Here is a 13,269-nt window from a genome sequence, read left to right on the forward strand (position 1 = left end):
TCTCTCTTGTGACAACCATTTCTGGTCTTCCCTACATACATATATACAAAATACATACATACACATATATATACATATATATATATATATATATATATATATATATATATATATATATATATATATATATATATATATATATATATATATATATATATATATAGATCGACAGAACATAATAAACATTTTGAAGGTCTGACCAAAAATAAAACTCTAAAAAACAAACAAGCAAAGAAACAACAAGAACAGTGTGACACCTGACAGACATGAAAAAAGCAATTGAACATACCTTTTACAAATTCACATCTTTTATGATTTTAAGTTTTTAAGGATATACTAAACATAAATAAAAATCACCAAAAAGAACAAAGGGTCCAAGGGAAGTTTTCTGTTGTAAAGCTTGAGCCAACTGACTAAACTTATCCAATATCCTCTCGAGTTATTGAAAACTCCTTTACAGAATGAAGTAACCTAGTATCACCATCTCACATGCACTTAAAATTAAATATGCATTGTGACAAACCACCTGCAATTCAAACTGTCAGCAGGTCACCATGATGCCTTGCCCTTAGATAGACACACACACACACACACACACACACACACACACACAAACACACAGAGCGAACAAAGCAAACACAGTTGCTAGAGAACACACACTCTGTTAAACATATATCCTTGTGGCTTTACATTAAGCTGTGCAATACATTTTAGGCTGAATTAATGAGGCTTTACCATTTCAGCGACCTTCATGAAATCACAATGTTGTACTGTCATGTAAGATTCTCAGGTGAAAGGTGGCTCTATCAGATCTTTTCTTCAATGAGCCCTAGACTGGCATGACACTGGATAGGATTACATGTGCAGAACTGAAGTTGTGGTTACATTACCATGGAAAGAAAATTCACACCTACTAACTAGGCCATAGTTGCAGTAAAAAAAAACAAAAAAAAAAACAGGTATGCATATCTGTTTTATTATGATTTAGCTTTTGAGTCAGGAACTAAAACATAAAGTCTAGAAATTATGCAGGTCAAATCTGATGTTCCATTTACTACATCAAAGAACAAACAAACAAAACATACATATATACATACATATACTATATATACACATACTGTATATATACCTACCAAAACTGAGATCAGCAAATTTCAGACACAGTCCCAATGTCACAGTATCCAAATATATAGCATACAATAAAAGTTTCCTAATTAGGATGGGAAAATAAAAGAGTGACCTTACAAGTACAAGATCATGTTTCTAATTAAGTGTAATTAATGGCACAGAGGCATATAATTACATTAAGAAGCTCTCAGACAATCTTTAAAACTGCACAGTCATGAAGGACGTTTCTAACAATATGAGCTCATAAAAATATCTTAAATCTTAAAAGTATATGGTAAAATAATACTGCAAATAAATCAATTTTTTAATGTGCAGGAGACCTGAGTGCTCTCTATTATATATTTATATCAAATTACACTCTTTAAGAGAATATGCTGATAAACTGTAAATGAAATTAATCACCATCATTCAAATAAAGATCTGTTATTAAAAAAGTTGGTTCTTATTGGTTGGACAGGTTGTTAAGCTAAATATGACCATGTGGAGGTGCCCTAATTCACAATAAATGAGAAAACAGCGCCACCCTCGGGTTAGATGCAATAACTTCAAATCACTGCATCCAATCAAGAATAACGTGCCGAATTTCTTAAAATTTGTTGTTTTCATTGGACGACAATGTTGTGGGGGTTTTGCATATGGGTGGTTTCCACTATATATAAGTATATATATAGATTTTTTTATATCAGATTTTTAGACTACCCTGAGGATTTGTTTGCCTCAATCTCTCAAGGACAAGACTTCATGGCATGTGACAGCACTGTAATGTGGAAATAAAATTGTTACCACCATATATATTTCTTGCTAAGGTTTTAATTATTCCATCAAAAACTTTTTTCTTATGGTCATCATCATCATCATCATCATCATCATCTTTTTAGGAAGTTTATATACCACAATTATCTTACAAACAGCCATAAACAGTCTTAAATTATGTGTATGTTAAACTGATAACAAAGTTGATATAGAAATGCCAAATTCTCTGGAAAACTGTAATTTTCTACAAAAACACCTATAGTTCCATAACCTTGTGCATGAGGCTTGTAATATCAAACTCAACTAAACAACATTGTTTCTTTAAGACATAACTGTATCTCAGCATGTTCTAGATGAATTTATTATTTATTGCAGTAAACACGATTCATAAGTTTAATAAATGCAATTTGTTACCACGTATTTTGACTGATGATGTTAAATGAATGATGAAATATTTAAAATAAATGAATAAATAAATCACTTTATAAAACTGCAATGTTGTGCTTTAGAGCCACTTTGCACAAGTGTATCCAGATCCAGACAGATGCATGTGATCTGTCAGCACTTTACAGTTACTGACTTTCAAACATAGCCTACTAAAAGTTGTTTTCCTTTTAGAGTATATTTGATGTAATTAATCATTAGAATTAGAAAAAAAGTCAAACTTTTTTGTTAAATTAATTACCTGAAAGGCAGCTCCATCCTCTCTCTCTCTCTCTCTCTCTCTCTCTCTCTCTCTCTCTCTCTCTCTCTCTCTCTCTCTCTCTCTCTCTCTCTCTCTCTGTCTGTCTGTCTGTCTGTCTCTCTCCTTCCTCTGTTCAACAGCATGTCAGAGCCTGTGGGAGTAACAGCACATTAACTTTCCCTCTAGATGCTGCTTTGAGCACCTTTAATGAAGACAGTCGCATCTCTCCAAACTTCACAAGACCCGTGACTGTCCAACAGACACCTTCAGCAGAACAAAGCTGTTTTAAAAGTAACTTTTCCGAGTATAAAGCCAAAGCATGAAGCTCCAGTGCATTTCTCTTCTCATTTGTGGTTTACTCATTGGCGAGTGCTGCGGGTCTCGTCTGGACCGCTGGGTCAGAACTGGACTCCAGTACCTGAAGCTCAACCTGTGCCGGAGGGTCTCTCTGCCGGAGAGCGAGTGCAAGAAGCTGTCCCACCTGCACCTGAGTGGGGTGGTCGTGTACGTGTCCGAGTCCGGCTCAGGGAAAGTGCTGACGATCCTGCCGGACTCATACTCGAGCGGCGCGCTGCAGTCCAAACAGAGCGGCTTCACCGTGGACGCGAGCGCGGATGATGACAGCAGGACGAATGAAGAGCTGTACCCGGGCGCGAGCACGCACGACGCCGTGCTACTGCTGGACCCCAGCCCCGGCGAGAGTTTCGGACACCCGGTGGTTCTGTTCTATGTAGACTTCAACATAACCAAGAAGAAATGTGCTCATATGGACGGCATTTATCTGGGTGAGTGAAATGAATCCGTCCAACCTGAGATTTAAAATCATCAGTCTACGAGAGACAGAAATTGTACTTGAGCGAATTAAAAGATATATTCAAAACTTAATTAACCGAACCCAATAAAGGAACCCATTTATTTAAGTTTTCACACGAATGCATGTAGCCTATTTCAATGAAAAAATGACAACAAAAATTTCAGTTGCCTAACAAGATCCAATATAAAGTTGAAAGTTTAAAAGTTAAAACTACAATTGAAAAAAATGTGTATGCCTATGGACTGGCTATCATTGTGACCACTTACATGTTCATGTCATGATTTATGAGCTGTAGCTATATCCTACATTAATAATAGACCCAAATGTTTCATCGAGTCTGGAATGTAAAAATGTTGGGATGAAGCCCGTCTGCACTTTCATTGATATAGTTGAATACACCAACAAGTGTTTTTAAGACCCTTTAATAATTTCGACAGTTCCAAATGATCTGTTTTATTGTAGTAACTGTGGTATTTGGTGTAAATTACCATGGTTAAAAGGGTGTTACTTCTATCAGGACTCCTTACTAATTATAATGACATTAAATGTCATTATATGTAATTATGCTGATCACTATAATGATGTGTATTTACAGCAGTTAAAAACTGTACAAAATAATTACATATAAGTAACAAATTACACTGTAACATGAATACTATAATGCATTATATTTATTTATTCAAATACATTTTAAAACTTAAAATATAATTGTGAATTGGACTACAGTGTCATAAAATCATGCACATGCAAAAGTCAAACTGACAGCTTTAAGTTGTTTGAAAAGGGTAAATGAACATCATTAAAACTTAGTTTTGTTTTATAAAAAAACAGAATAGATGATTTTTCATGACTTTATGACAGAAACAAAGGTCATCTGCCCTGTGTCACGAAGCTGCGTGTGAGGTGTGTGAATTAGCCTGAGAGGTCTGCACGAGGATCTGCTCTTAGGAGCAGTCTGGCCACGGACCCCCTGTAGGGAAAGTGGAGGGCAGACGCATGACTGAGCCAAGAGTCATGCATTCACAATAAGAGCGGTCAATAATTCATTCTAACTGAGAGTTTAGTCCTTAACACTGGGTTCAGCGCCCAGCTGTGCCCCCAGTCCACTACGGTGAAGGGCACAAGTCAACCCATCACCTCTAAACCAAACTTAAACATTTTATTTATTTGGGCACAAACCATTTTCCAAACGACTGCTATGAAAGTAAGCATCAGATTGTCTTAAAGTCTTGCAATGACAGCGGATGTACTAATAACATCCAGAACAAAGTCATTTAAAATCTTGACTAGGCTATTTCAATATGATTTCATATTGGCTGCAGCTGAAGCTGAACATTTATGCTAGTAGGGAAAAAAAGATATCCGTATCCAATTATTTGCATAAAATTCCATTTACTAAGATGTTTCATCTGGTGAAATTTTTAAGTGAATTTACAGTCTACGCATTTATTCCTGTGATGCAAAGCTGAATTTTCAGCATCATTACTTTTAAAGTGATCCTTTAGAAATTATTATAATATGCAGATTTGTTGCTCAAGAAACATTTCTTATTATTATTAATGTTGAAAACTATTTTGTGGAGACCATGGTATTCTGTATTTTCAGGATTCTTTGATGAATCTGCCTTAGAGACACTGTAGGTATGTAAATATATTTAAATAAACTTTAATTGCAAGAATGTTCTTAAAGGCAAAGCACACATGTCAGGCCTCCAACCTTCCTCAAATCAAATTGTTTCAAGAAGTATATTTAGTAACTGGTGACAAAATAAAGCTCAGGAAGGGCAATAATGAGCGGACACATTAGAAATGATAAACAGAACTGCTCTGGTTTACACATGAAGGGCTTTTGTGACGGTTCAAATCTGGAACCGTTTTCAAGTCTCGCTGTGTCCAAACTTGACCATCTAATCTGAAGATGTGGTTGAGAACCAGAGACTGGAATGAAAGCTGGGTTTAGTTCTGGCCAGATTTAAAATCATCCCAAGTCTCTCAGTTTTTTTTTTTTTTTTTTTGTAATGGGCCTCCGGATACAACTGACCACAGAAAGGGACTCATTAGGGCTACTGATGTTGTCTTACCCCACATTCCCAAATCAGGGCCAGCCAAGGAAACATTGCACTGCAAGAAACGATTTTACTTAAGTGAAATAGATTTACAATGGCTTGTGATTACACCTCCTGTGCTCCTAATTCAGACTTCCTCAGCGTGCAACTGATAAAAATTGCTTGGCGTCAGTAGCCCTGCTGCAGTCTTGTCTAAAATGCAGCATGTGCCTGAATGGATAGTTTGCAGTTATGGCAGATTACTGAAGGAATGCATGCTGCTCTGCCCAGTCGGATGCTATGCCTGTTTAAAACTCATTATTATTGCTTTTCCTGAAAGGATAGCCACTCTTCGTCACTTTCTCAGGGTAGAAATTAGCATCACAGGAAGCTGTTCCTTATTAAAGCCAGGTGGATGATCACATGACAACAAAAGAGCAATAAACCCTGGACAAATGACAGTGAAGGTTCCCATTTATCCAAGTCATGTGATTTTCACATAAACATTATTGGGTGAATATTGACACTGGTATGTTCTTGAATCATCCACAAACAATGTACTAAAACATCCCTTTTTATCATGGATTCTTGCTTGGATAATGGATGTATCTCTATTCTTAAAAATGAGGGTTCTTTATTGACATCTGTGGTTCAACATCCATAGAATCTTTCCATTGCACAAAAGGTTCTTTATAGTGGAAAAAGCTTATTTGATTATTAAAATGCTCTTTACACTAAGACAAAAAAAGGGTTCTTTCAAGACTTGTTCACTTAAAGGTTTACTGTGGAATCCAACATGGTTCTTCAATGGCATGATTGCAAAAAACACTTTTTTGAACCTCCATTTTTAAGAGTGTAAGCAACTATTAGCAGATTGTATTTGTGCAGTAACTGTTTCATGCAACATGAATACAGGGGACGAGTGCTTGACGATGGCTGTGAAGACACGGTGCCAGAACCAGCTGAAGCGGAGGAGGAGTCGCAGCGACCGTATGGCGAGCCAGGCGAGGGTCCTCAGGAGTACGACGGGCAGAACCAGCCGAGTGGAGCAAAGCAGCGGCCTCTGTGAGATTCACTTTCTCCCCCTGGTTGTGGGAGTGAAAGACAGCAACCGAACCCAGCGCCTGCGCTGTGTAGGTGAGTGAATGAACTGTAAAGTTCAAAATCTTTAATAATCTTTAATAAGGTCAATGACACACTCTTAGGAAGACTCTTAGGAGCAAAACAAGCACACTTCACAATTAGGCCAGGTTAAACAAGTTATTTAAATCCTGAATAAAAGGAACCTGAATCCGGCTTATTTAAAGGTGGTGTATGTGATTTGATCTGGTTTGCCAACTCCCACGATTTCGCATACTTCAAACACATGCCTCTGCTCCAAAAACACACCCTCCAAAGACATTTCTGGTTGAGCATTTCTAACTGCTAAATTTTTTTTGTTGCTGTCACAGAGACAGGTGTGATTTCTTACCTATCGCACACATGATTTACAGTGCAAAAATAATTTACAGTACTTTTACAACTGTATCCAAAGTCACGTTAGAATTACTAAAAGTATGAGAAAAAAAGTTCACATCCTTGTAGAACACATAATTACAACACAAATTTTCTGAGCTCTGCTTATACCACCGGACCGCTGCAACCTGATGAAACACTGAAAATGGCAGTAAATTAAGTTATTTCATAATATTTGTTCAATAATCTTATAACTAATAATGCAAAAATAATAGTTGAATATAGCTATAGCACAGAGTTGAATAACTATCTAATGTTAAGCTATGTTCACAGCCGCTACTTTTTATTACACAGATTCATTTTGCTGGTAATTGTGTTGCCACAGTTCAGTTATTCAGAGTTCAAGGATGTGTAAAGCTCCTAGTAAAATGTCTGAGTTATATTTCATAATAATTATAATATTTAAGAGTTAATCAAGCCGTGTTTGGGTCTGAAAAAGATTCCTCTCTCCTACTTTATAATGCTGCTCACCTCAAACGCTAAGCGACGTGTTTATTGCTGTAGATCACCCAGACTTTGCCAGATGCCCGCAGCCTTTGCCACTGACCAGCCCCAGCACGCCCATCTCCAGCTGTGAGCTCAATAAAAACACCCGCCGGTGCCATCAGCAACGCCTGGCCACACACCTGTCCTGCCGCCTTTACCAGACCTGTGATCATGCTGTTCTCCTGTCAGGTACACAAACAAAAAGAATGACTCAGAGAACTCATTTGTATGATCAGCCTATTGATGTTTGAAATGCTGGATGAATACCTGGATCAGCTGTCTCAGGTATGCTGCTCCTACATAACCTTTAACCTGTACATGTGCAGGTGGCTGGCAGGAGCAGATAACATACCAACAACATGCGAAGAACCTGCAGCTCCTCCACCAGATGCTAAGGAACAACGGCTTCCATAAGGACCACATAAAGACATTCTTTGCTGGGAATGGACAGGTTGCAGGTCAGAGGACGTTTCAAGTAATTTAAGCTTTTATTGGGGTGTTTGCCCTAATGCTTTATATTCAGATTCAACATCTGTTTTTATTTCTACAGCTAAAGAGACAGAGGGGATGTATCCCGCCACAGAGAAAGAGGTGATCAGAAACCACATTTCCTACATCTGCCGAAAGCAGCACTGTGTGGATTCTCTTGTTCTGTACCTCAACAGCCCCACACGAAATGACGGCACCATGCTGCTCTGGGACCGCAATAACAACGGCATTGTGAGTGTGTGCGTCTGCTCAGATGGTTTGATGGTTGCACAGTATGTCTAGTGCTGCAGTAGGACTGGATACACTGAAGCTGATGTTCAAACTCTGAGTGTAATGGAAACTATAAGAATTACTATAGAGCACAACAAATTACTAATACAAAACATATAATATATAAAAATGAGGGGGAAAAAAACTCCTCATGCCATGAAGCACTGTGAATGACAAAATCAATCATATAAAATTTTTAAATGTGAAATTTTATTATAGTTTTATCATAATTAAGTATAAAATAATAAAGCTATAAGCTAAATAATAAAGATTTGCATGTTATTCAGCGAGGATGCATTCAGTTGATCAAAAGTGACAATAAATATGTTTATAATGTTACAAAAGATTTAAAATAAAAATGCACCACGGCACAGAACAAATGTTTTCAAAATTGGTAATAATTAAAAATGTTTCTTGAACACCAAATTAGCATACTAGAATGATTTCTGAAGGATCATGTGACACTGAAGACTGGAGTAATAATGCAGAGAATTCAGCTTTGCATCAAATTACATTTTAAAATATATTAAAATAGAAAACAGTTATTTTATATTGTCATAGTTAGTAATATAGTTAAAGAATAAAATTGAAATCACACTGACTCCACTCACTTAAGGTCTGTACAGAAGCACGTTTTATTACTTAATCTCAGACATCACATTAGGGTGGTTTTACATTACCATTAAAAATCTATTTTTCTATGGAGGGGGGGTGGAAATGGTATTTTTACTTCTAGAACCCAACTGTTGTGCTCCGTAGTGGCTGATAATCACTGAGTTTTTTGGAAATATTTTAGTTCTGTGGATTTTGTAACAGGATTATATTTTCACAGTCAGGCCTATACTGTTTAATTCTGAAAGTGCTGAGGTAGATTTGTTTCAAATATGAGGGTTCCTGGAAGCACAGAGAGAACAGATGAGTAAGAAGAGTTCAGGAATTCTTTATCTTCTCGTGAATTCATCCAACGTGTTTCCCCGAGCCCACCACTTCAAAGTGTCCACTAACCAAAGGATAAAAGTATGGAAACTGACTTCTGGTTGACTCTCATCTGTTCATTTCTCGGAAGGGATGAATCTGTAGACACTTTGCACTTTGGTGGTTCTTGTCTTATGAGTACATGGAGTATTTTTAGTGCTGCTAATGAGAGCACCACCTGTGCAGCAAACATACAAGAGGGGATGTTTTGTCAAAATGTATTTGCACAAAGACAATCCAGAGCAGACTCCTCACTTAACAAGAAACACGAGAGAGATTAGATCTAATTTCATAGAGAAATACAGCACAATCTTGACTTAAACCCTCAATCTTATTAAGAAACACAGACAACTCCTTTTATCAACTCACAATAGACCAGCCATCCACCTCATGCCTCTTTTATCTATCATTAATACAACTGTGCACACATTAAATTATATTGCTTTTATAAAGTACGTTCCTGTTTTTTCACCAGAATCCCATAATCCTTTGCAAAAGGTGGCTTGTAATCCCGGCCGTATGTTTAAAGCAGGGCAGACAGAAGGGAGCAGACTGCACAGTAAAGCCATGACAATGGGGACCGACTCTCTAGGGACACAGGCCACAACCTGATCCCCAGACAGGGATGTAGTGACAAAGGGGGGCTTGAGAGACAAAGACCACACAGGACCAGGACTTCCCGCAGGAAACTGCTAATTTCTTCTTAAGTAATTGAAAGATTACGGCTAACTGTTCATTTCATCAATTGCCGTGAACATGAATGCCAGGACAAATGAATGTCAGCTCTCCCCTTGAAGTGCCTTAAATCAGACCACAGTCGTTTTAGTAAAAAAAAAAAAAAAAAAAATACAAAGCCTTGCATATTCGATGAAATTACAATATAAACGTAAAAAAAAAAAAAAAAAAAAATTAATAATAATAAATAAATATGGAAGTCGTGGCCTAATGGTTAGAGAGTTGGACTCCCAATCGAAAGGTTTTGAGTTCAAGTCCCGGGCGAGCAGGAATTGTGGGTGGGGGGCGTGCATGTACAGTTCTCTCTCCACCTTCAATACCACGACTTAGGTGCCCTTGAGCAAGGCATTGAACCCCCAACTGCTCCCTGGGCACTGCAGCATAAATGGCTGCCCGGGTGTGTGTTCACAGTGTGTGTGTTCACTTCTCTGTGTGTGTGCACTTTGGATGGGTTAAATGCAGAGCACAAATTCTGAGTATGGGTCACCATACTTGGCTGAATGTCACTTTCACTTGAGCACCTAATCAGCCTATTAGATGATTCATATTATTAATATTTCTTAAGGACACTGAAGACTGGAGTAATGCTCACATTATACATTTTTTTTACAGCACCTTTGATCAAATCAGTGCAACCTTAACCTTGAGGGACTTCTGAAAAATACAATGAAACAATCTCACCAATGTTAACATTTTGAACAGTGCCTGTGACGGTTGCCTGAGTTTTATAAAAGCATTATCCACTCGAGTCATTGCATTATACTGCTTTTACCTACCTGTTGTGCTTATGAACAACCCTTACCCATACAAAAATCACTGTAATGTACAGACTTTTGTGGATTACTGCTTTAATAAACAGCATTCTAATGCAAAATCTATAAAACATGTCACTTGGTCTGACAGCTCAATACAATGGTTTCATGGTATAAATATATTTGTCTCTCCAGGCAGATCTGAAGGAGCGTTACTCTGTGGGTGAACTGTTGGCGGATCTGGCCGGGTGCAGGGCCAGCCGAGTGCTGCTCTTTGTGGAGCAGAGCTACAGTGGAGTCCTCAGCAAGAGACTGACGGGATCTCTCAAACACGTCAATGTCGTGCTGCTGAACGGCCTGCCCTGGGGGCACACAGCTGAGTTCTGGGCCTCTCTGCACCCTTCCGAGTGCCTCATAGACCACCTCAGTAAGGTCAGACTTAACAAGCCTTCATGAAGCTACTCTCTTCAGATTGTTAGTTCATTTTAATTGATCAGTGGTCTAATGTTAGCTAATGGGACCTTACTGTAAAGTGTAAATGAATATCCTAACTTTTTCTTTTTTCCTTGTACTAAAAAAGAAAAGGGACAGCGGCAAGTTATACATTTATGACCTACATCATAAACACAGTCTACATGACCTATGCTCTTTATTCTGTCGTCTTTACTGTAATGACGGCTTTGTCCGTTGAAACAGAGCCAAATCCAAAAAGTTAGTTTTGACTGAAAATGGTCACAGGACAAATGGTAGCCAATGTTGTGTCGATATATCTTTTTTGAAGCCAATATGACATTTATATTTCAGATCATCTGTGGCATAACTTACATTTCTGCCTGCCTGTTTTCCTCATAAAGCTATCGTATGAAGACTTTAAACTCACTCTGCTCTCTATGCTTAATCTAACATTAGAGTTCTGGGACGTCCCGACTGGGTGATGCTGCTCTGGGATTGCTGAACGTGACTCTGGCTGGTGCTCCGTGTAACTCCACCCCTCCTCTCACCGAAGCCGAAATGAGGAAGGAGTACATGGGCTGCCAGAACCTCCCCACGGCTCTGTGGTACCAAAAAAGGCCCAAGACTGACAATAGCAGGAATTGAGTGTACTGACAGTTTCCAGGACTTTTAGGAGGACTAGAACCAACTCTACTGTTCCAAGTACATAACTCGGACACTTCAGTGGAGTACTTCCATGGAAAACAAGTACCAACGAGTAGTCCTAGAAACATGACTTTTGTATAATGAACAAAACTCAAATTTATGACCAGCCCTTTTCTCACGCACACACACAAACACCTGTGTGAGCGCACTTAATTCACCCACTGATGCACATAGACATTGACAAGCTCTTTAGGAAACGGGGACTACATAATGCACGCTTAAGAGATCGACAGAAGAGATGGAAATGCAGCACACAGAGAGAGAAAGTGTCTGATGTGTCCTCACTTTGAACCTCAGTTCCCCTGCTTGCCGCTCCTTAGAAGGCGTCCCGTAGGGAGCATCCCATGCAAACTTCTCCTCTCTCTGCCTGCCGTGGGGGTTCAGCTCAGGGGCATCCACGTTCCTTTACCAGAGTGCTCTTCTGTGGGTCATCACCCAGGGCGCGCCTGGTACTGAACAATGAAACACACCTTACACTCTCAGGACAAATCTCTTTGTCTCTTCTTCAGCTCTGTAAGGTACAGTGCGGTCCAGCATGATTTAGTAATGAGAAATGTTCCCTCACCATGTCTGGACCCTAGCAGACACTGGGCTCTGCAAGCATGTATTTAAGTCAGACCTCTTATTACTAACCACTCTGTCCGCAGTATTCCCTTATCTCCGCAAACATTTAAACGCCAGCCACCGATAATGTTGACAGTGACAAGAAGGTCTTTCAGGCCCCACGCCAGCTCCTGTGGGAATGCATACACATTCTTCAGAAATTACAGGCAGTATGATCATATTTTTCCACAGTATATCTACTTGGTCAGAAATGTACACTATCATTCAAAAGTTTGGGGTTAGTTAGATTCTTTTAAAATGTTTTTGAAAGAAGTCTCTTATATCACGGCTGCATTTATCTGATCAAAAATACAGTAGAAACGGCTATATTTGGAAAATGACCATTTTAAATAAAGTTGCTATTTCTTTTAGTTTATCCTTCAGAATTAATTCTAATATGCTGATTTGGTGCTATAGAAACATTTATTTTGTATCAGAGTTTAAAAACAGATGTACTGCTTAATATTTTTGTGAAAACATTGTTTTTAAGGGTTCTTTGATGGATATAGAAAGTTCAAAAGAACAGTATTTATTTAAAATATAAAACTTTAAAACATTATATATGTCTTAACTGTCAATTCTGATCAATTTAATGTGTCCTTACATCATAAAAAATAAGAAAGAAATAAAGAAACCTTACCCCAAACTTTTAAACACTCAGATGGAGTCCATCGATTTCGTCATGCTTTTTTCACAATATTGATGTAAGTGGGCCAAAGCCCCATCAAACCTCAGTGCATTGTAATCAATCATTAACTCCAAGCCTAAATCATTCAAGATAAATATCTGTTTTGTATAGTTCAGAAATGTGTTATCCTGTGAATATTTCTATCATGTCCTACTTAATGAATGAGTTTTAATG

At 38.2% G+C, this 13,269-nt stretch overlaps 1 protein-coding gene across 1 annotated transcript; it reads left to right on the forward strand.

Annotated features, from left to right (window-relative positions):
- The first annotated feature begins 2,691 nt into the window (after positions 1-2,691).
- Positions 2,692-12,899, forward strand: LOC113053619 (uncharacterized). Its single transcript, XM_026218784.1, has 7 exons — positions 2,692-3,351; positions 6,340-6,561; positions 7,444-7,614; positions 7,752-7,883; positions 7,976-8,145; positions 10,842-11,078; positions 11,556-12,899. Exons 1-7 carry the CDS (start codon positions 2,886-2,888, stop codon positions 11,742-11,744), a joined length of 1,587 nt encoding a protein of 528 aa, XP_026074569.1. The 5' UTR covers positions 2,692-2,885; the 3' UTR covers positions 11,745-12,899.
- The last annotated feature ends 370 nt before the right edge of the window (positions 12,900-13,269 follow it).

This window comes from Carassius auratus, chromosome 34, assembly GCF_003368295.1.
Source record: "Carassius auratus strain Wakin chromosome 34, ASM336829v1, whole genome shotgun sequence".
NCBI lineage: Eukaryota > Metazoa > Chordata > Actinopteri > Cypriniformes > Cyprinidae > Carassius > Carassius auratus.

Coding starts and splice junctions, on each gene's coding strand:
- LOC113053619 (XM_026218784.1), top strand. CDS start 2,886: ATGAAGCTCCAGTGCATTTCTCTTCTCATTTGTGGTTTACTCATTGGC. Junction 7,615..7,751: donor TCATGCTGTTCTCCTGTCAG/GTACACAAACAA, acceptor GTACATGTGCAG/GTGGCTGGCAGGAGCAGATA. Junction 7,884..7,975: donor TGGGAATGGACAGGTTGCAG/GTCAGAGGACGT, acceptor TTATTTCTACAG/CTAAAGAGACAGAGGGGATG.